The sequence below is a fragment of the Monodon monoceros genome, unplaced genomic scaffold, assembly GCF_005190385.1.
Source record: "Monodon monoceros isolate NGI ecotype Baffin Bay Population unplaced genomic scaffold, NGI_Narwhal_1 Super_Scaffold_5, whole genome shotgun sequence".
Lineage (NCBI taxonomy): Eukaryota > Metazoa > Chordata > Mammalia > Artiodactyla > Monodontidae > Monodon > Monodon monoceros.
The window spans coordinates 102,969,035-102,992,697 of record NW_021703782.1 but is presented as its reverse complement, the minus strand read 5'-3'; the positions used below and the strand labels follow the sequence as shown (position 1 = coordinate 102,992,697).

General features: G+C 42.4%; 1 protein-coding gene across 1 annotated transcript in view; it reads left to right on the top strand.

The window, feature by feature from the left end:
- The window catches only part of GOLGA1 (golgin A1), a 52,464-nt gene that overhangs the window by 12,010 nt on the left and 16,791 nt on the right, over nucleotides 1–23,663 (top strand). The window contains exons 8-15 of the mRNA XM_029202980.1: nucleotides 1,794–1,922; nucleotides 3,186–3,355; nucleotides 3,837–3,948; nucleotides 11,336–11,461; nucleotides 13,422–13,517; nucleotides 17,246–17,341; nucleotides 18,220–18,369; nucleotides 18,924–19,019. Coding sequence (XP_029058813.1) covers nucleotides 1,794–1,922; nucleotides 3,186–3,355; nucleotides 3,837–3,948; nucleotides 11,336–11,461; nucleotides 13,422–13,517; nucleotides 17,246–17,341; nucleotides 18,220–18,369; nucleotides 18,924–19,019 — 975 coding nt within the window. The remainder of the gene's footprint in view (nucleotides 1–1,793; nucleotides 1,923–3,185; nucleotides 3,356–3,836; nucleotides 3,949–11,335; nucleotides 11,462–13,421; nucleotides 13,518–17,245; nucleotides 17,342–18,219; nucleotides 18,370–18,923; nucleotides 19,020–23,663) is intronic.

Genomic DNA, 23,663 nt, shown 5'->3' with positions numbered 1-23,663 from the left:
CTGTTTCTTGCTGGGGCTCTGATTGACACAATGGTAACATTAGGAATAATTTTTGAGGAGGCAGTGGGGAAGGAGGGCATTTCTGAAGGCTCAGCATTGAGTAGATAAGAGAACCTCTTAGCTAGACACAGATGAGGAGAATTGATTATTCCAGCACCATAGCTTGTGTAACACTGTGTAGGTGCCTTATGTAATGTATTCCTGGCTCCCAGACATGAACAGGAAGATGAAATTTCACACCTACAATTAGAAAGACATTTTAATTTAAAATAATCAATAGTCAATTTGCTCAGCCCACATTATGTGCTGCTTCCTAATTCATTCCTTGTTTTCATTGAGTACTCCTAAGTTACTCTTTATGGTAGAAAATTATTTCTTTTTCTATTTTTTTTTTTTTGCCGCACCATGTGGCATGCAGGATCTTAGTTCCCCAACCAGGGATCGAACCCGTGCCCCCTGCATTGGGAGCACAGAGTCCTAACCGCTGGACTGCCAGGGAAGTCCAGAAAATTATTTCTTAGATTGATATATTCTGCTGTAAAATATATTTACTGTTAATTTTATTAAACAGATGAGTTTTATTATTGCTCCATTCTTGGGATGAAACACGAAGTTAAACCAGCGATTTTCTTTGTGTGTTCTGTAGAAATCTGATTACCCAAGCTATCAGAATGCCTTAACGTATTTACATAAGGAAAGAATTACAGAAAAGTCAAGCTATGTCCCAAAGAAACTTGTGCTTAAAAAAAATATATCTAAACATGGTGTTAATTATGGTCTTCTTAAATATGAAGGTATGGGTTAGGTTAAAGTTTTCTTACCTTGAAAGAAACTCTTAAGATTGTAGCAGTTGAATTCTCATTGGACTATTTTTTCATCTTTTAAAATTATGGTAAAGGGGGAATCCATATAGGACTGAACTAAATAAAATCTACTTCAGTTCACTAAGATCTTTTCTCTCCGTCCCCCCACCCTACCGCAGGAGAGGTTGGGAAATATTTTAGACCAGGAAAGAGTAATGAGGCATCTTTCTAGGTCTTTTAAGCCACTGTGATTTTTGGAAGTGTTATTTTTAGACTGTTTCAATTTCTTTTTTTTTGTTTAATTTTTTTATACAGCAAGTTCTTTTTTTAAAATTTTTTTTAAATTTATTTTTTATACAGCAGGTCCTTATTAGTTATCCATTTTGTACACATTAGTGTATATATGTCAATCCCAATCTCCCAGTCCCACCACCCCTCCCCCCCCTGTTTTAATTTCTTTCTAATCAAGAATTGGAAACTGTGACAGCAGGGTTTGTCCTGAAGAGAATCCATCTCGGAAAGCTATTATTTAGTAAATTGTAACCTTCTGACACCAGTCATGTCTAATTTTTGTTGACTTGCTATCTGAACTTACTAACCAAAATTAGTTCTACTTAAATGCATCTAATTTTTTAAGAGCATTCAGTCTTGTTCCAGTTATTCATGTTATTCAGCCAGTTCAGTGTGTCATTGAGATAGACATGTAAAATGGATGTCTGCAATTGCTAATCAAACTTAAGCACTTTTCAAGTGTTAAGTAATTGTTGCTCTTGTTCCCCTTTTCACAACTATCGTTTAAAACATATTTATTTCTAAGTTAAAGAATTTATAGATAATTTTGTAAATAATTACCGTAAAGCTTCCCATTATCAATGTATTATTGCTACTGATAAGAAATTGTCTTCAGATTTTCCTTTATTAAGAATTCTGCTTGTATAATACGGATTTCTAATGTCCTAGTTGCCTGAGCTGATATCTTCTTTTGCATAGGATAAAAGGTTTCTGACAGCTCAGTTACAGGAAATGAAGAACCAGAGTTTGAATCTTTTCCAAAGGAGAGATGAAATGGATGAATTAGAGGGGTTCCAGCAGCAGGAACTAAGTAAAGTAAAGCACATGGTACGCGTTTTTGTTTTAGAAGCTAAATCCTGAATAGATGATTTTGCTAGTCATCACTCTCTAACTGCTGATAAGCATACCTTAGTTGTCTTTGATACTAATCATATTTCTATGTTTTTCAGTTTGTTAAAGTGGAAAAGTTCTGTTTGAAATGTATTTCCTTTTTCTTTTTAAACTACTGGGCATATGAGACCCCTTCTAAGCTCACAAAAATGTTATGAAAGCTTGCCTTATCGGTCCAGATTTTTTTAATTTATTAATTTATTTATTTTTGGCTGCATTGGGTCTTTGTTGCTACACGCGGGCTTTCTCTAGTTGCGGCGAGCGGGGGCTACTCTTTTTTTTTTTTTTTTTTTTGTGGTACGCGGGCCTGTCACTGTTGTGGCCTCTCCCGTTGCGGAGCACAGGCTCCGGACGCGCAGGCTCAGCGGCCATGGCTCACAGGCCCAGCCGCTCCGCGGCATGTGGGATCTTCCCAGACCAGGGCATGAACCCGTGTCCCCTGCATCGGCAGGCGGACTCTCAACCACTGCGCCACCAGGGAAGCCCGGGGGCTACTCTTCGTTGTGGTGTGCGGACTTATCGTTGCAGTGGCTTCTCTTATTGCAGAACATGGGCTCTAGGTGTGCGAGCTTCAGTAGTTGTGGCTCGCGAGCTCTAGAGCGCAGGCTCAGTAGTTGTGGCGCATGGGCTTAGTTGCTCCGCAGCACGTGGGATCCTCCCAGACCAGGGATCGAACCCCTGTCCCCTGCATTGGCAGGCGGATTCTTAACCACTGCACCACCAGGGAAGTCCCAGATTTTATTTTTAATTTATTTATTTTATTTTTATTATTTTTGGCTGCATTGGGTCTTAGTTGCGGCATCTTCATTGTGACATGTGGGCTTCTCTCTCGCTGTGGTGCGCGGGCTCCAAATCGCGCTGGCTCTTCACTGCAACATGCGGGCTTCTCTCTAGTTGTGGCATGTGGGCTCCAGGGCACGTGGGCTCTGTAGTTGCGGCATGCAGGCTCCAGAGCGCATGGGCTCCGTAGTTTGCAGCACGTGGGCTCTCTAGCTGAGATGCGCAGGCTCAGTAGTTGGGGCATGTGGGCTTAGTTGCCCCGTGGCCTGTGGGATATTCCCTGACCAGGGATTGAACCGCGTCCCCTGCATTGGAAGGCAGATTCTTAACCACTGGACCATCAGGGAAGTCCTTGTCCAGATTTTTTTACAAGTGTATTTCTTAGTAGTGGTCCAGTGAAACTTTCTATCTTTGTATCAGCTTTTAAAAAAAGAAGAAAGTTTGGGGAAAATGGAGCAAGAACTGGAAGCATGTACCAGAGAACTTAGCCGCACCCAGGAGGAGTTGATGATCTCCAACCAGATGTCAGCAGACTTAAGCCAGAAGATAGAAGAGCTTCAGAGAAACTACTCAACGCTGGAAGAGCAGAGGTTCTTGCTTGGTCTGTGGGGCACATGGGTAGCGGTGTTAGTGTAGCTCTGGTTACAGCCAACCTGTCTTTCCCCATTGCTTACTGTAGCACTTCCTGATCTTAATTCTGGCAAGGTCGTCTGGACTTATCCTTACCTGCCTAGGGCTTTAGGATCCCCCTACCTCCTCCAAGCCCTCATTCCCCTTCACCTGCCTAGGCTCAGACACTCCAACCCTGCCGAGCAATTTAGTATGTTTTAGAGTTGCTAAGCTATTGAATAGCCAAAGGTAGATCAGGATTTCTTGCCTAAACCTGAGTCGAATTTTTCTCTTGGGCCTTCTGCTTCAGAGAGAGTGAAGGAGTCTTTTCCACTGATAATCTTCACAAGGCTAATGTTTGCAGCCCTGACATGTAAAGAACCATCTGTGTTTTTCCTGTGGAAGAATGTGTCTTAGGTGGGATATCCAAATTTGTTCATTGTCTGCTTTCTTTCAATAAAGAGATCATGTGACAGCTTCAAAAACAGGTGCAGAAAATAAGATCACAGCCCTGGAGCAGAAGGAACAGGAACTCCAAGCCTTCATTCAGCAACTTTCCATTGATTTGCAAAAGGTAAGTAGAGGACTAGGAGTGGACCCAAGTTGCTAGGATTCATGAATGGGGTAAAAACTATATCTGTCAGAAATTTTCGCCTCAGGGTGGCTGGTGAAAGTTCTGTTTCTCATGCAGTCCACATTGCCCTAGTTCCTGGTGTAGCCAGGCTGCATCCAGATGGAAGGGGCCATGTAGTTGAGCAAGGATTGCTTAACAGAAGAGGTCAGTATTGTCCTGACAGGAACTGTCAAAGCACACCATTTGATCTGCTCAAACTTGTAAACTACTATGTCATGGACCTTGAGCACAAGAAGACACAACAGCGGTGGTTGACGTGGCTAGGCTTGTACCTTTGACATACGTGGCTCTAATCCAATTTGTTCAAATGCACATAAATGATATCATTACTGTTCGTTTTTTTTGTTTGGCTAACATACATTTTTTGCCCTTCTACTCTAGGCCTGTGCTAAATTCTGAGAATATAAGGGTGAACAATAATAATATCATTATTGACTGTAGTGTTTCTCAGTGGTGTGTTCCTTACCATTTTGAGCAGAACAGTATGTACTGTATGATTGTCCCATGCATTGCAGGACATTTAGTTTTCCTGGCCCCTGTGTTCTGAATGCCAGCAGCATCCTTCAGGCATTGACAAGCCAGCCCTTATCCTCATATAGACAAAACACCCCCTAATAGGTGGTACCAAAAACCCTACCCTCATCCCCTGAGAACCACTAATCTCAAGTGCACCAGAGACTTACAGTATTACTACAGTACAGTAAGATTTGTGTAAAAGAGAAGTCTATATACCCCTTCTAGCTATAAGCATACTTACAGATACCTAAATAGAAGCCGAGAGAGGTCATATACCTTGTTCAAAGTTATACAGTAAGTGACAGAGCTGAATTCTAACCCAAGTCTTACTCCAAAGCTCATGCTTGTTCCACGGGGCTTTGTTGACTCACAACAAGGAGCACCCAGTAAATAGATCTAGACACCTATAGTGTTTTGTCTCAGAGGCCTACTGTTTCATGATAGAACTCAAACCTCCTGTTTGACAAGAAAAAAGTTCACAACTCAGTAAGTCCCAAATAAGTGAAACGGATTTTTCAAATGCAAAGGATATGCCATAGGGAGAGTGCATTTCCAGTGCAGGAGTCAAGGAACTGTTCCTGGAGGAACTGGAATTTCAAGGATGGGTAGGACAGCAGGAAGCAGAGAAGACAGAAGGGTATAGAATACATTTTTTTGGGGGGGGGGCGGTTGGACAGAATAACAGACACAAAACTTTGGGATTCACAGGACCGTTTGATATTAGAACCATCCATCCATTTCATAATTGGAAAAGGTAATTTTCCAGACTCTGGTCCCACTGAGTTCCCTCATTCATTCTAAAAATATAATTTGAGTTTTATTATGTGTCAAGCTCTGTGCTGGGTGTTAGAAATACTAGGGTGAGCAAAACAGATATCACCCTTGCCCTTGTGGAATTTAGTCTAGAGGGGAAGTGAGACATTAATCAATAATCACATAGATATATAATTACAAACTATGATGTGTTGCTGTGAAGGAAAACCACAGGATGCTGTGAGATCCTGTAAGAGGGCATCAAATCAGATCTAGAGTTGGAGTCATAGAACACTTTCCTTGAGGAAGTAACACTTGAACTGAGATGAACTACTGAAGCTTGTGAGGGTAGGAATGATGGCAGAGAATTTTAAATAGGAAATAGTATGAACAATAAACCCAGAAACAGGCAGTAAAGGGAGTAGCACCTTCAAGGAAGTGGAAGAAGGCTGGAAGGGTAACACAGAGTGAGGGAGAGGATTACTGTGGCTGTTAGAGGAAACATTGAAAGGGTTTCCAGTTAGGAGGCTATTGCAGTTGTGCAGGCATTAGACGGTGACTTTGACAAGAGTCGGGGTGGAAATGATGGGGGAGGAGACAAATTTAAGAAATCGTGAGGAGACGGACCCACTTGGTAATGTGGTAAATACAGGAGAGGAGCAAGAGGAAAGGAGGTGTTTGGGGTGATTTCTGGGTTTCTGGCTTAAGCACCTGAGTGGCTGATGCTGTCAGTCATCAGGCTAAGATAGCACTAAAGGAAGGTCAGTTTTCTCATAAAGATGATGAGTTTAGAGTCCTTTTCTTTGTTGTCCTTGTTAATATTGAGTAGATATGAAATAATATTTATGAAACATAAGTAAGGTAAATAGTGTAACAAGCTAATGAACTGCCATGTAGCTACTACCCCACAGGTTAAGAAAAAGGACAGTATGTTTACCTTTGAGATTCCTGGTGTGCCCTTTACTCTTCCATCACATTCTTTTTACCTTAAGTAAGCTTATCTAGAAATTACTGCACTTCCTAGCTTCGCTTTATAATTTTATCCCTAAACAGTAGCTTCTTTCATTTATCATGCTTGTTAACATTATATAAATGAAGTGCTGTAGGTATTCTTCTAATGCTACCTTTCTGTGCTCAAGGTTGTATTCTGAGACACATTCATATGGACACATGCCGCTATAATTTAATCTTTTCTCAACTGTGTAGTATGAAGTTACTAAAATTCATTTATCCATTTTATTGACAGTGGGCATTAAGGTGTTTCTGGTTTTTGCTTTTACAAACAAGGCTGCTGTGAACTTTTGTCTGCCTGTGAATGAGTTAACTGTAGGGTATATTTGAGATGTGAAAAGTTTGGGTCAAAAGATTTGTACTTTTCAACTTTACTAGGTAATGCCCAGTTTTTCCATAGTAGTTGTAGTAATTTACAAACATTCACCAGCAGTGTATCTGCTTCCTTGACAAGGTGATATGTTGTCAGACTTTTAATTTTTGCCAATCTGGTGAATGTGAAATCTATTCTCACCATGGTTTTTTTTTTTTTTTTTTTTTGGCCGCGCTGCATGGCTTGCAGAATTTTAGTTCCCCGAACAGGGATTGAACCTGGGTCCTCGGCAGTGAAAGCGCAGAGTCCTAACCACTGGACCGCCAGGGAATTCCCTCTCACCATGATTTTAATTTGCTTTTCCCAGATTATTAATGAAGTTCAGCATATTTTCATATGTTTATCAGTCATTCGTGCTCTTCTGTGAAGTGCTGGTTCAAATCTTTGGCCCATTTTCTATTACATTTTCTGTCTTTTTCTCACTAATCGTCAGAGTTCTTTATATATATCCTGGCTACCATGCTCCTTGGTCAGTTATGTGGGTTGCAAATGTGTTCTCCCAGTTTGGGCTTGCCTTCACACTCTTTATGTTTTCTTCTGTTGAACATATGCTCTTCATTTTAGTATAGTTGAATTTATTATTTTCCTTTAAATTTATACTTTGTCTCTTTAAAAAAACCTTTCCTCACTTGGAATCATAACATTATTATCTGAAAATTTTAGAGTCTTGACTTTATTTTCAAGTCTTTAACGTACCTGAAATGTGATTTTGGTGTGAGAAAGGGATCTGTGTCTTATTTTTATTTTAATTGTTTTAGTACCATTTATTGAAAAATCTGTCTTCTCACTGATCTGCAATGCCAGCTTTATCATGATTCAGTTTTCCATTTGTACATGGAACCACTCCTGGACTTTGGGGTGTATGCATCTGTGGTATTTGCACAATACTAAGCATTGCCTTACTAGCTACAGTATTAGGATAAGTCCTGGTGTCTGACAAGACAAGTCTCCGTACCTAGTTCTTTTTCAGGAGTATTTTGAATATCGTTGGCCTATTGCTCTTCCACAGAACAACTTGTCAGGCACCTTAAAAAACCTGGTGGAGAGGCTCCAGAAAGACCATTAGCCTCTCCGCCAGGTGAGGACACAGAAAGAAGTGCCAGCTATGAACTAGGAAATGAGCCTTCACCAGAGGTGACCATGCTGGCACCTTGATCGTGGACTTCCCAGCCTCCAGCACAGTCACCTGCCCAAATGCAACCTTGAACCAAACCAGATGCCAGAGGGAAGAGAGTGTCTGTTGATATTGTCCAGGCTGCGGATGTCTCCAGGAAAAATTGGAAAAGATGAAGGGGACGTGGGTTCAAGCCCTGGTCCGGGAAGATCCAACATGCCATGGAGCAACTAACTAAGCCTGTGCGCCACAACTACTGAACCTGCGCTCTAGAGCCTGTGAGCCACACCTACTGAAGCCCACGTGCCTGGAGCCCGTGCTCCGCAACAAGAGAAGCCGCTGCAATGAGAAGCCTGCACACCGCAATGAGGAGTAGCCCCCACTCGCCACAACTAGAGAAAGCCTGCGCACAGCCTTAAATAAACAAACAAACAAACAAACACACACCTGGTGGGATATTGATTGGAATTGCATTGACTCTGAAGATGCATTTGCAGAACATTGATTACTTTATCATGTGAGTTTTCTTATCCAAGAACACAGTGTCTGTCTCTCTAGATATTCAGTGTTACTGTTTCTTTAAAAATGACTCTCAATAAGGTTCTATAATTTTTTCCAGAAAGGTTTATTTATTTATCTATTTATTTATTATTTATTTATTTGGCTGTGTTGGGTCTTCATTGCTGCGCGCAGGCTTTCTCTAGTTGTGGCGAGCAAGGTCTACTCTTGGTTGCAGTTTGCGGGCTTCTCATTGCGGTGGCTTCTCTTGTTGCAGAGCACGGGCTCTAGGTGCACGGGCTTCAGTAGTTGTGGCACACGAGCTCAGTAGTTGTGGCTCGCAGGCTCTAGAGCGCAGGCTCAGTAGTTGTGGTGCACAGGCTCAGTTGCTCCATGGCATGTGGGATCTTCCTGGACCAGGGCTCGAATCCATGTCCCCTGCATTGGCAGGCGGATTCTTAACCACTGTGCCACCAGGGAAGCCTTCCATTCCTTTTATTTCCTTTTCTTGCCTTATTGCATTAGCAAGAACTTCCAGATGATGTTGAAAAGGAGTAGTGAGAGGGGACATCCTTGCCTTGTACCTGATCTTAGTGGGAAAATCTTTGAGTTTCTCACCATTAAGTATGGTGTTAGCTGTAGCACATTAGGTGCTGAGGGCTTGAAGTAAAACAGCTAGAGTGTGGGGAGTTGCTCTATGTGGGATATGGTACGCAAGAAAACTAAATGGAAATTGGCAACTGATTCTTCTGTTCCTGACTCTGCCCAACATGGTGACTTATATAAGACTTGTTTGTTCTCTTGGTTGTTACTGGAAAGGGTCACATGTATCTCTCAAGTTCATACTGATGTGTAATATAAGGAGTACAGGCTTCGGGTCAAGAAGGCTTGGGTTTGAATCCTTATTCTGTCACCAAGGTGTGTGCTGTTGGGCTAGTAGTCCCTAAGCTTCAATTTCCCTGTAAATGGACACAGTGAATGGTGGTTGTAAGGACTAGAGGATGAGCTTGCACATGCTTCTCAAACTGTAGCTGCTCCTGCACCATGCTATTGTAATTATTACTGTTACCAACATTATTAGTAAGAGACCCATTAAAGATGGGTCAGCTGGGCCAAAACTTTTTTCTTTCCTATCAGACTACCTCTCGCTCCTGTATTCTCTGCTTTGCATAATGTTACCATTCATCCAGGCATCTGAGCCACAGACTTGGCAGTTGTCTTCACTGCTTCTTTCCTCTTCACCCAGCCCCCTGGTCATGTTGAACTTGTCTGTTTACCCCTTTACACATGCTGCCTTTTACCCAGAAAGCTTGTTCCTCTCCCCCACCTTCCACCTGGACTTGCCTGCTTAGGAGGCCTGATCTGATTGCCCCCATTAGTCCTTTCTGCCTCTGATATCTCATAGCACCTTGCATGTCTCTCTGTTACAGCATGATTGTATTGTTTTATAATTAACTGTGTGTATATCTCTTTTTACCACCAGCCTCCATGCTTCTATGGGTCAGTAACTATAGCTGATTATATCCCTAGAGACAACACATAGAGTATAGGCTTGATAAAAGTTTTTGAATTATGTTATCTTTTTAAATTATTATTTATTTATTTTTGGCTGCGTTGGGTCTTCGTTGCTGCGCGCGGGCTTCCTCTAGTTGCAATGAGCGGGGGCTACCCTTCGTTGTGGTGAGCGGGCTTCTCATTGTGGTGGCTTCTCTTGTTGTGGAGCATGGGCTCTAGGCATGCGGGCTTCAGTAGTTGTGGCTCGCAGGCTCTAGAGCGCAGGCTCAGTAGTTGTGGCGCATGGGCTTAGTTGCTCCGCGGCATGTGGGATCTTCCCGGACCAGGGCTCGAACCCGTGTCCCTTGCATTGGCAGGTGGATTCTTAACCATTACGCCACCAGGGAAGCCCGAATTATGTGATCTTGAATCCATTCTTCAAACTTCTCCTCCACTATATATGTTGTCACCCCTGTGAGAATTCAGAATGGCAAGTGCTTCTTCCCAAAATCCTAGGCCCAAGTAGCTACATCTTATTCTGAGGAGAAAACTGGCTGGGTTGCAAGCTAAACATGAAAGTCTGTGGCTTGAGATGGAGCAGCAGATCATAAGGTGAGGGAATTTGAGGAAGCACAGTATTTGTGAGGAGGTTCAAGTCTTCACAATGAAATGTTGATGCCATGCGACCTTATTTTGAGTGGAGAATGGGCATGTTCAGTGGATGTAAGGACCACTGTGAGCTAAGAAATTGTATATTCAAAGGATTCTGGATCCTCAGCTTTGATGTTGAGCAGCATTTGGAGATTGACAGTTGTGAAAGGAACAAATGTAGTCCCAACCCACCACTGCCACCACTACCATCACTGCTAAAGAGGTAGACTGAAATAAATAAGTGGGCAGCTGGTGATCTGGGGCCATGGTGTAAGGTGCTGCTGTGATTCAGAGGTGATCCCTGTCCTGTGAGCCAGGGTGAATATCATTGTTTGTTTCAGTTCTGTCTTCAGCCTTAAGGCAGCTACACTGGCATCATGACTGCTTCATCCAGCCACACGTTTCCAGGTGTATTGTTCTGTAGGTCACTGTAGGGCTGGCTGGGAGCTTCTTCAGTGGAATTACCTCTGCTGGTTCTTGGCATCTGGTGTAAAGTTGTAGGTCCTGTTGGCGTCTGGATTAATAGGATTAAACCTATGCTTGATGAGAGTGGGAGGGGGAGCATTCCTTTAGCTAGTAGATCATGACAACACAGGAGATATTTTAGAGAGGAGGAACATCTTCGCAGGGTCCTGGCTAGATTCCACAGACGTAGTAGCATTCTTCCTTCCCGAATTGTCAGGTGCTTAAATTTGGGAGCGTTTGCTGCTTGCTGCAATAGGCCTGAAACAGATACCTGAGTAGTGTCGGGTTCTGATCTCATATATTCTCTGTTCCATTTTCAGGGAAGATCTCCTGGCTGTATGTTCTTCTAGGATGCAGTTGGAAACAGAATTTCAGAGAAACATGGTGATTCTAGAGGATACAGGAAGGGAGGGAGAGAGACAGTGTAATGTAATCTCTGCTTTCACCTGCAGGCCACTGCTGAAACTCAAGAGAAAGAAAAACTCATCACACATTTGCAGGAGAAGGTTGCATCCTTGGAGAAGAGACTGGAGCAGAACTTATCAGGGGAAGAACATGTACAGGAACTTCTAAAAGAGGTAACTAGCTCCCTTTGGGCTGGCCAGTGTTGGGAGGGCCGTAGCAACACTGGAGATTTCATAAAATCCTAGAGTTTCAGAGCCAGAGAGTCTTCAAAGAGCTTGGTGAAAAGATCACTCCCTCCAACTTTTGATCTGCTTATGGTAAAATCAGCATCATGTTGCCTGTGTGTGACGTTTTCCTGAAGGAAAGGGAGCACTTTGTTCAGAGATGCATGTGAAGGAGTGGCATCCTGATCACTGATAAACCCCACCTAGTGATTTACGCCATTTGGGTTGTTGTCTTACTGCCCTGCTTTCCTTCCCTACCCATTGTACTTTACATTGGCCAAGGAAAGTAGTTACCATCTGCCTTTGGCGTGAGCGAGAATTGCTTTGGGCAGCAAGTGGACTCTCCTTAGCCGAAGGAGGCAGTTGAGCCAACTGGCCTCTAGCCCAGTGGTGTAGGTGAACTTGCTTGTTGTCTGCCCACATTCTGCTCTCTCCTACATGACAGGTGACAAAACCCAAGCCTTGGGCCTAGATTAGCCCATCACTTTCTGTCTTCAGTCAGTTTCAACTAAATGTGTCCATCTCCACTGCCACTGCTGTACTTCAGGTTTCCAGCCACTCTGGCCTAGTCTGTGTTAGAAGTCTCCAGACTAGCCTACACAACATCAGTGTCTCCTGCACCCTCTAACGCAGTCTCCCACGGCACCACGAAACTCATCTTTCCAAACAACATTTCTGACTATATCACTCCCATGAAGAGCTTCCGCAATTACCCTACAGTCTATAGTGAGTGTAACGTGGTTTCTAAGGTATAGATTGATTTCTAGAACCAGGCTCCCTAGGTTTGCACTTTACCTCTTCTACTTACTAAGTTTTGACTTAGAGCAAGTAACTTAATCTTTTTGTGTTTTCTTCCCCTCTGTAAAATAGGGTTAAAATTGTATCAAACACATAGAATTGTTATTGGGAAATGATTAGAATTAGCACATCATGGGGTCTCAATATATTTCAACTATTAATATTATAATCATTATTGTGCCATCATCATTGTTATAAAGTTTAGTGTGCATAAGAGTTACTTGGTGAGTTTGTTTGAAGTATACATTTCTAGGGAATTCCCTGGCAGTCCAGTGGTTAGGAATCAGCACTTTTACTGCAGTGGCCCAGGTTCAATCCCTGGTCAGAAAACTGAGATCTTGCAAGCCAAAAATCTGGGGGAGAAAAAGAAATATATATATATATATATATATATATATATATATATATATACACATGTGTGTGTGTGTGTGTGTGTGTGTATATATATATATATGTCTGTCTTGCCCTACCCTCAGAAATTCTGATTTTAGTAGGCCTGGAAAAGGCCTCAAACTTAAAAACTCCTCCACCCACCCAGATGAGTCTAATGCAAGTGTTTGGATGACTCCACTTTGAAAAATATTTGCTACAGAATTAAGTTCAAACTTCCTTCTGTAGCATAAAAAGCTTTTCTCATAATCTGGCCCTTTGCCTAACTTTCTAGTCTTGTTTCATGACCTGAACCCATCATTACCTTGACTTTTGGCAAGCTGTAGCTCCCCAGATACCTCCAGCTGTTTCATACCTCTAGTGTCATCCCTCTGCCTGGGTGCTCCCTTGGGCCCTGGCCACCTGTGAAGAACGAAGCCTCCTAGTTTCCTGAGGCAGTGAGGGTCTCCTGCTCTGTGCTGCTCCTTTGTGGACACCATTACACTCTATTATATACTTTTTTGGTTAGTTTTTGCCCCAGCCTCAAGGTCAAATTTATACTTTATGTATACTTTATATGTATACTTTATGATATGTGAATTTTATCTCTGTTAACTGTTTTGGGTTTTTTGGTGCGTACTTGTGTCCCTCGTGCCTCGCACAAATCGTAGTATGGTATAGATGTCAGTAAATATTCAATGGAGAAATGACTATTTTCTTTTACTCTTCTTTCAACTTACAGAAAACACTTGCTGAGCAGAATTTGGAGGATACCAGACAGCAGCTCTTGGCAGCCAGAAGCAGCCAGGCCAATGCCACTGACAGCCTGGAGACTCGGGTACTGACCTCACTCCCAGTGGTTCCTGTGTCTGGGTGGTGCCCTGGTTGGATGATGTGGTTGTGGCTGAGAATCCCCTTGGGTCAGAGGTTTTCTTCCAAAGGGACTCTCTTTCGGATCTTACTTGTAGAGAACTGAGGTAGTCGTTTTCTTCATTCTTGCCACATTACCATCATTGTTCCACAGAAAGTTGTTCTCTTCTCTGTTTATTCCCTTTATCCCCATTCCCCTCCTTCCCATAGGAAACCACTCTAATGTGGTTAATAGAGACCCTTTTATTGTTGGATAACCTTAAAACTGGTGACATTGTTTTGTGTGTCTGTGTGTTGATTTAAGTAAATGATACAACTGTGCATATGTCTTCTTTGTTACTTTCAACTGCTCCATCTTCTGTGTCCACTTCGTTGTTCTTACCTACTATACTTTATAGTTGTCTACTAGATGCTAGATATCCAGATTGCCTTCGTTCTGTCACCACAAATTACACTGCGGTGAACATCCTTGTCCCTTTTGCCTTAAGAAGGATAGCAAGTGCATATGACTCAATGTGACTCAGTAGGACAGGAATGTTCCCAGAAGGCCTGCACCTGGCTCTACTCGCCCAGCATGCATGAGAGTTCCTATCGCTGCATCTCTGTCTTTTCTAGCATTGGCATTTCTCAGCCTTCTTGCCAGTTTAATGAGTGTGAAGTGGTAGAAGTGGCAAGGGATCTCTGTGGGGCCGCTTATAAGAACACTAATCCCATTCATGATAGCTCCACCCTCATAACCTAAGTACCTCCCAGACACCTCACATCCTAACACCATCATGTCAGACATTAGGATTTCAATATATGAATTCTGGAGGGATGTAAACATTCAGACCATAGCAAATGCTTAGCTTATTTTTTTAATCTTTCTTGTTTCTTGATAAATATATATAAAGCTATATTTTTCTCTAAATACAGCTTTGTTTTATTATAATTCAGTTCTGTTTCTGAATATCCATTCTTTTGTTGTGGTAAAATACACATAACATAAAATTTACCATTTCAACCATTTCTAGGTGTACACTGGCATAAAGTACATTCACGTTGTTATGCAACCATTACCACCATCCATTTCTAGAACTTTTTCATCTTCTCAAACAGAAACTGTGCCAATTAAAACAATAACTCCCCATTCTCTCCTCTCCCCAGCCCCTGGCAACCACCATTCTACTTTCTGTTTTTATGAATTTGATGATCCTAGGTACCTCATATTAGTGGAATCATATGGTATTTGTCTTTTTGTGTCTGGCTTATTTCACTGAGCATAATGTCTTCAAGGTTCATTCACATTATAGCATGTTTCAGAATTTCACTCCTTTTTAAGGCTGAATAAGCCTTTTTAAGACTTTTATTCCATTGTACATCTATCACATTTTGTTTATCCATTCATTTGTCCATGGACATTTGGGTTGTTTCCACCTTGTGGTTGTTGTGAATAATGCTACAGCGAACATTAATGTATGAACAAGGTTTTTGTGTGGGCTTATACTTTCATTTCTCTTGGGTATATTCCTAGGAGTAGAGTTGCTGGGTCATATAATAACTCTGTGCATAACCTTTTGAGGATCTGAATCTTTCTTGAGTTCTGCCTGCAAACTGGGACTTGCATAGATATTTACTGAACCCAGCAGTTCAAAAAGCTAGGTTTCACCATAAACAAGACAAAAATACAGCCCTCAGAATGGGAGAAAATATTTACAAATGAAACAACAGACAAAAGATTAATCTCCAAAATATACAAACAGCTCGTGGAGCTCAATATCAAAAAAACAAACAATCCAATTAAAAAATGGGCGGAAGACCTAAATAGACATTTCACCAAAGAAGACATACAGATGGCCAGGAAGCACATGAAAAGCTGCTCCGCATCACTAATTACTAGAGAAATGCAAATCAAAACTACAATGAGGTATCACCTCATGCCGGTCAGAGTGGCCATTATCAAAAAATCTAGAAACAGTAAATGCTGGAGAGGGTGTGGTGAAAAGGGAACCCTCCTGCACTGTTGGGGGGAATGTAAATTGATACAGCCACCATGGAGAACAGTATAGAGGTTCCTTAAAAAACTAAAAATAGAATTACCATATGACCCAGCAATCCCAATACTAGGCATATACCCTGAGAAAACTGTAATTCAGAAAGAGACTTGTACCACAATGTTCATTGCAGCACTATTTACAATAGCCAGGACATGGAACTAACCTAAATGTCCATCGACAGATGAATGGATAAAGAAGATGTGGCACATATATACAATGGAATATTAGCCATAAAAAGAAAAGAAATTGAGTTATTTGTAGTGAGGTGGATGGACCTAGAGTCTGTCATACAGAGTGAAATAAGTCAGAAAGAGAAAAACAAATGCCATATGCTAATGCATATATATGGAATCAAAAAAAAAAAAGGTACTGATGAACCTAGTTGCAGGGCAGGAATAAAGATGTAGACATAGAGAATGGACTTGAGGACATGGGGTGGGAGGGGGAAGATGGGGCAAAGTGAGAGTAGCATCGACAAATATACACTACTGAGTATAAAGCAGGTAGCTAGTGGGAAGCAGCAGCATAGCGCAGGGAGATCAGCTTGGTGCTTTGTGGTAACCTAGAGGGGTGGGATAGGGAGGATGGGAGGGAGTCTCAAGAGGGAGGGGATATGGGGACATATGGATACATATGGCTGATTCACTTTGGTGTACTACAGAAACTAACACAGTATTGTGAAGCAAGTATACTCCAATAAAGACCTATTTAAAAAAAAATAAATAAAAGCTAGGTTTCAGTCGTGGCCCTACCACTAATAAAATTTGTGATCATAAGCAAGTAACATTACTATTCTTCTCTGTGGAAGTACTCACACTGTTCTCATGGGGTTGTTTCAGTTAAAACTTACATGTGAACATACATGAGAAACCATGAGACCTAAAAATACTCTCTTTCTCATTTGGTACCTACCTTTCCTTGACAAAGCTGCAACCTTCCATGAGCTTGTGTTTTAATAATAAAGTTCCCCCAGGGCAAACCTTATTCAGCAAACAAGAGGACTTTAAAAGAGAAATTGGCAAAGTTAGCTTGAGTCAGATGAAAAGGCCATATTGAAGAACCATGTCTAGCTCAGTGCTAGGCAGTGTGTCATCCTGTCCGCTGTGCTGGCCTCGTGTCCTAGTGCAGTGCCAAGTACACAGTCAGACTGGATCATTAATTGTGGGATGAGGGAAACCCAAGTTTGTATCATGAGCAGTAATTCCACTTCTGGGAATCTGTCCTAATCAAGTGATTCAAACCAGATCAACACTTTTTGCATGAAGATGTCAACTGCTGCATTATTTTATGTGCAAAATGGAAAACAGTAGGCAGCGGTTCAGGAAATTATGAAACATCCTTTAAGGAAATAATCTAAGGTCTGAAGACTGCGTGGAAGCATAGAAGGAAATTTGAGCAAGGAGGAAAAATACAAAGTTTTACTAGAATTGTATACGAAGTTGTAATAAAAGAAAGAAACAAAAGTCATAAAAATAGCCTGTAAGAAACTATATTAGAATGATAGTGTTTTATAATGGTAGACTTATGAGCATCTTTCTTCTTTTGTAAGTAAAAATTTTTCTTTAACGAACCTGTTTTATGATTTAAATAGATTTGATTTTAAAAGCCATTTTGTTGCTACTTCTTTTGAACGAAAGGATGCTTCTCTTTCCCCCCTCAGGTGAAAGAACTAGAGCAGAGCCTGCAGGCATCTGAGGAGAAGCTAAAACAGAGCAGTGACGTTGTGGCAGCTCAGGAAGCTCAGATTCAGGAGCTTGTAAGTGGGTATTGTGACTGCTGTGTTCTAGGCCCTTGATGCTTTTTCCCTTTATTCCTTTGTAGGTCCCCAAACTCACTCCCAAATTCTGGAATGGTATCTGGACCTGACCTTAGATACAGTTGTGGGCAGATAGGCAGTGCAGGTAGAGGGAGTCAGGACCTGCTAGAGTGTCTGAGCTACCCAGAGAGATAGTGATGGGCTAGACAGCCCAGCCTAGTTCTGGGACTGTTAGAGGTGGTGTCTCCACTGGCGTTCAAACCTCACCTTGCAGCCGGGGCTGTGGAGAACAGCTCCAGGCTCTGGGGAGAAGATGGCAAGGGCTTGGCCGGTAGTCACAGTGCCAGGTCAGGTGTTGAGCTTGAAACTTGAGAAATAAAAACGGCATTTGTTGCCTGTTTGCCGTGTCTGCTAAGTACTCTGCATGTATTTTAATTTAGTCCTTGCAGCAGACCTAAGAGCCTGTACTGTTATCCTTATTCTCCAGAGGAAGCAGGCTCAGAAAGGCGATCAGATCACTAGCCCAAGGTCTCCCAGCTAGTAAATGGCTGAACCCACATCCTTCCTAGGTCAAAGCCCTTGTTCTTCATCACTGTGTTATGTGCCTCCCCAGGGAAAAGCCTCATCCATAGAGGGCAGCAATGAGTAGAGTGAAGGAGGGCTGTGTCTTAGGACTGGCTGGTGCCCAGAGCTGTCCCCCCAGCACCAAGACCAATCCCAGATTCCAGCTCCTAGGCAGGCCAGGGGACCTCAGCGGCAGCCAGGCTGGAGGTCAGGAAGGAGAGTTGTTTCTATTGGACACTCATCTTTGGGTCACTGAGGGACAGAATAAAGCCCCCATTGTCACCATGAATAACTGTCCTCTGCTACCCCCTCAGGCCTCTGCAAACAAGGAGAGCAGCTGTGCACAGCAGCAGGTCCTCGCTCTGGAGCAGCAGTGCACAGAGCAGATCCACACACTGGAGGCCCAGCTCTCTGCCCTGGAGAAAGCTCGGGCAGCCGACCATGCGGCCGCGGAGCGGAAGGTGGTGAGTGAGGAAAGGAGAGGGGCCAGGCACGGGAGCACCACGTTCACGTGTGGCTCGGCTGCCAAGTTGTTTGATGGGAAGAAGACCAGCCCTCCTCTGAAGTAGGGAACCACTTTTTGGAGCAGTTTTTATCTTTCACCAAAACACCTGCTCATGAGACTGGATGTTAAAAGGCTGCTTTTTATAAAAACCCTGAACAAATGGGTTTTCTTTTTCCTTGGGCTGCACATGGACTTCCTGGTGCTTCCTGACCAGTCCCATCAGCGGCTTCCCACTGCCTTTCTAAAATGTATACTGTTCATCCTTAATGGCTTCTCCCTTCCCTGGTCCCCCTCCTTGTTCCATAGGCTTCAGAATCAAGTGCCTTAGTTCTTCTTGTGAGGAGGGTGACTCTCCCTTCCTCACCCCAATCCCCATTCTCATCTCCCACCCCTGCAGTGGCAACAAAAGGAAGGGGGGCATTTTTAAAGGTTCCATGTCAAAGAGATAGGCCTGTGCTCAGGGGAAATATGGTAAAGACCTTTTCTTTTATACATACTTTTCTCAATTTGCAGAGAGAGCTGGAGCAAGAAAATGCAGGCCTTAAAGAAAGTAAGAATGAATGTGAACATTCTCTACAACATCACCAACTTGAACTAAAGAAGCTGAAGGTATTTATCTAATTGAATCAGTTTCACAAAAGTATCATGTCTTTCATGTGTGTATTTGGAGTGGCCAGGTGAACGTTCTATACGTAGAGTAGAGAAGGAATGGAACTAGCATTTGTTCAGAGTTCTGCTAGGCGTTTGCAACAAATTGTCACCTCATTAAGTCCTCTCAGTGATGAAGGACATAGGGAGAGTTGTGCTTATTTTGTAGTTAATGTCGTCGAGGTTCTGAGTGTAAGTAATTTGTCCAGGTTCCATAGTTAGAGGTGGTGCTGCTCTGACTTTTCACTCCACCACAGAGACCCAGCCCTTCCTCTCTGTCCTCGTCAACAGCTGCCTGACAGTAATGCTGTCAAAGCACCACTGTCACTGATTTCCAGTGAGGCCAGTAAAGCAAGGCCTTAAAACATCACGAGGGCCTTATTTGTTTGTTTGTAACAGGGAGCAGGTACAGAAATGAAGAAAAAACAACCTGCTGGATTGTTTCCCGTTCCCTTCTGAGAACTTGGTGCTTTGATCAGATGCTGCCACCTTCATTGCCGGGACATAACTGGATTCAGGGGAAGGAGTCTGCCACTTTCTTGTAGGCCTCCAGGCTCCCCTTTCCCCTTTCATAGCAGCCCTTAGATGATAGATCTTTGCAGGACTTGCCCAGCTGTGGTCATGACACAAAGATCTTGTGGATCCTTTGGCAGAGATCTTCTCAGAGAACATCCATAGCTGAGGCCTGCACTGAGTCAACTTTTACCAGTAGTCTCTGCTAAGCTATGTAGGTGCTAGTGCAGTAGTGCCATGTTATGGAAAGCATGGACTTTAGAGTCAAATATTTCTTCATGCATTCCCTTCAACAAACATCTGAGTACTTGTGGGCCCCATTGTAGGTGCTGGGATGTGGCAATGAGCAAAACAGACAAAATCTTTCCCCCTCCTCTAACATGCGGAGCTTGTAACTAGAGACAGTAAACACTTTTTTTTTTTAATTTAATTTTATTTATTTTTTATACAGCAGGTTCTTATTAGTCATCAGTTTTATACACATCAGTGTATACATGTCAATCCCAATCTCCCAATTCGTCACAATACCACCACCACCCCACCACTTTCCCCACTTGGTGTCCATACGTTTGTTCTCTACATCTGTGTCTCTATTTCTGCCCTGCAAACTGGTTCATCTGTACCATTTTTCTAGGTTCCACATATATGTGTTAACATACGATAATTTTTTTCTCTTTCTGACTTACCTCACTCTGTATCACAGTCTCTAGATCCATCCACGTCTCTACAAATGATCCAATTTCGTTCCTTTTTATGGCCGAGTAATATTCCATTGTATATGTACCACATCTTCTTTATCCATTCATCAAGACAGTAAACACTTGATAAATAGTTATAAATGCTATGAAGACAATAAAGCAGAGTAAAGGACAGAGAAGAGGGAGGAATGGGCTCTTTTAAATATGGAGGTGAATACGGGAACCAGGATGGCAGAGTAGAAGGACATGCTCTCACTCCCTCTTGTGAGAACACCAGAATCACAAGTAGCTGCTGGACAATCATCGACAGGAAGACACTGGAACTCACAAAAAAGATACCCCACATCCAAAGACGAAGGAGAATCCACAATGAGACGGTAGGACGGGCGCAATCACAGCAAAATCTAATCCCATAACTGCTGGGTGGGTGACTCACAGACTGGAGAACACTTATACCACAGATGTCCACCCACTGGAGTGAAGGTTCTGAGCCCCACGTCAGGCTGCCCAACCTGGGGGTCTGGCAACGAGAGGAGGAATTCCTAGAGAATCAGACTTTGAAGCCTAGTGGGATTTGACTGCAGGACTTCGACAGGACTGGGGGAAACAGAGACTCCACTCTTGGAGGGCACACACAAAGTAGTGTGCACGTCAGGACCCAGGGGAAGGAGCAGTGACCCCGGGGAGACTGAACCAGACCTACCTGCTAGTGTTGGAGGGTCTCCTGCAGAGGCGGGGGGTGGCTGTGGCTCACCGTGGGGACAAGGACACAGCAGAAGTTCTGGGAAGTGCTCTGTGGCTTGAGCCCTCACAGAGTCCGCCATTAGCCCCACCAAAGAGCCCAAGTAGGCTCCAGTGTTGGGTTGCCTCAGGCCAAACAACCAGCAGGGAGGGAACCCAGCCCCATCCATCAGCAGTCAAGCGGATTAAAGTTTTACTGAGCTCTGCCCACCAGAGCAACAGTCAGCTCTACCCACCACCAGTCCCTCCCATCAGGAAACCTGCACAAGCCACTTAGATAGCCTCATCCACCAGAGGGCAGACAGCAGACGCAAGAAGAACTAAATCCTGCAGCCTGTGGAACAAAAACCACATTGACAGAACGATACACAAGATGAAAAGGCAGAGGGCTATGTACCAGATGAAGGAACAAGATAAAACCCCAGAAAAACAACTAAATGAAGTGGAGATAGGCAACCTTCCAGAAAAAGAATTCAGAATAATGATAGTGAAGGTGATGCAGGACCTCAGAAAAGGAATGAAGGCAAAGATCGAGAAGATGCAAGAAATGTTTAACAAAGACCTAGAAGAATTGAAGAACAAACAAACAGAGATGAGAAATACAATAACTGAAATGAAAACTACACTAGAAGGAATCAATAGCAGAATAACTGAGGCAGAAGAATGGATAAGTGACCTGGAAGACAGAATGGTGGAATTCACTGCTGTGGAACAGAATAAAGAACCAAGGATGAAAAGAAATGAAGACAGCCTAAGAGACCTCTGGGACAACATTAAACGCAAACACATTCACATTATAGGGGTCCCAGAAGGAGAAGAGAGAGAGGAAGGACCCGAGAAAATGTTTGAAGAGATTATAGTCAAAAACGTCCCTAACATGGGAAAGGAAATAGCCACCCAAGTCCAGGAAGTGCAGCGAGTCCCATACAGGATAAACCGAAGGAGAAACACGCTGAGACACATAGTAATCAAATTGGCAAAAATTAAAGACAAAAATTATTGAAAGCAGCAAGTGAAAAATGACAACCTACAAGGGAACTCCCATAAGGTTAACAGCTGATTTCTCAGCAGAAACTCTACAAGCCAGAAGGGAGTGGCATGATATACTTAAAGTAATGAAAGGGAAGAACCTACAACGAAGATTACCTGGCAAGGATCTCATTCAGATTCAGTGGAGAAATCAGAAGCTTTACAGACAAGCAAAAGCTCAGAGAATTCAGCACCACCAAACTAGCTCTACAGCAAATGCTAAAGGAACTTCTCTAAGTTGAAACACAAGAGAAGAGTAGGACCTACAAAAACAAACCCAAAACAATTAAGAAAATGGTCATAGGAACATACATATCAATAATTACCTGAAACATGAATGGATTAAATGCTCCAACCACAAGACACAGGCTTGCTGAATGGATACAAAAGCAAGACCCATCTATATTCTGTCTACAAGAGACCCCCACTTGAGACCTAGGGACACATACAGACTGAAAGTGAGGGGATGGAAAAAGATATTGCATGCAAATGGAAATCAGAAGAAAGCTGGAGTAGCAATACTCATCAGATAAAATAGACTTTAAAATAAAGAATGTTACAAGAGACAAGGAAGGACACTACATAATGCTCAAGGGATCAATCCAAGAAGAAGATATAACAATTATAAATATATATGCACCCAACATAGGAGCACCTCAATACATAAGGCAACTGCTAACAGCTATAAAAGGAAATCGACAGTAACACAATAATAGTGGGGGACTTTAACACCTCGCTTACACCAATGGACAGATCATCCAAAATGAAAATAAATAAGGAAACAGAAGCTTTAAATGACACAGTAGACCAGATAGATATAATTGATATTTATAGGACATTCCATCCTAAAACAGCAGATTACACTTTCTTCTCAAGTGCGCATGGAACATTCTCCAGGATAGATAACATCTTGGGTCACAAATCAAGCCTCAGTAAATTTAAGAAAATTGAAATCATATCAAGCATCTTTTTTGACCACAACGCTATGAGGTTAGAAATGAATTACAGGGGAAAAAACGTAAAAAACACAAACACATGGAGGCTAAACAATATGTTACTAAATAACCAAGAGATCACTGAATAAATCAAAGAGGAAATCAAAAAATACCTAGAGATAAATGACCATGAAAACACGACAATCCAAAACCTATGGGATGCAGCAAAAGCAGTTCTAAGAGGGAAGTTTATAGCTATACAAGGCTACCTCAAGAAACAAGAAAAATCTGAAATAAACAATCTAATCTTACACCTAAAGGAACTAGAGAAAGAAGAACGAACAAAACCCAAAGTTAGCAGAAGGAAAGAAATCAAGATCAGAGCAGAAATAAATTAAATAGAAACAGAGAAAACAATAGCAAAGATCAATAAAACTAAAAGCTGGTTCTTTGAGAAGATAAAACAAAATTGATAAACCACTAGGAAGACTCATCAAGAGAAAGAGGGAGAGGACTCAAATCAATAAAATTAGAAATGAAAAAGGAGACATTACAACAGACACCGCAGAAATACAAAGTATCCTAAGAGACTACTACCAGCAACTCTCTGCCAATGAAATGGACAACCTGGAAGAAATGGACAAATTCTTAGAAAGGTATAACCTTCCAAGACTGAACCAGGAAGAAGC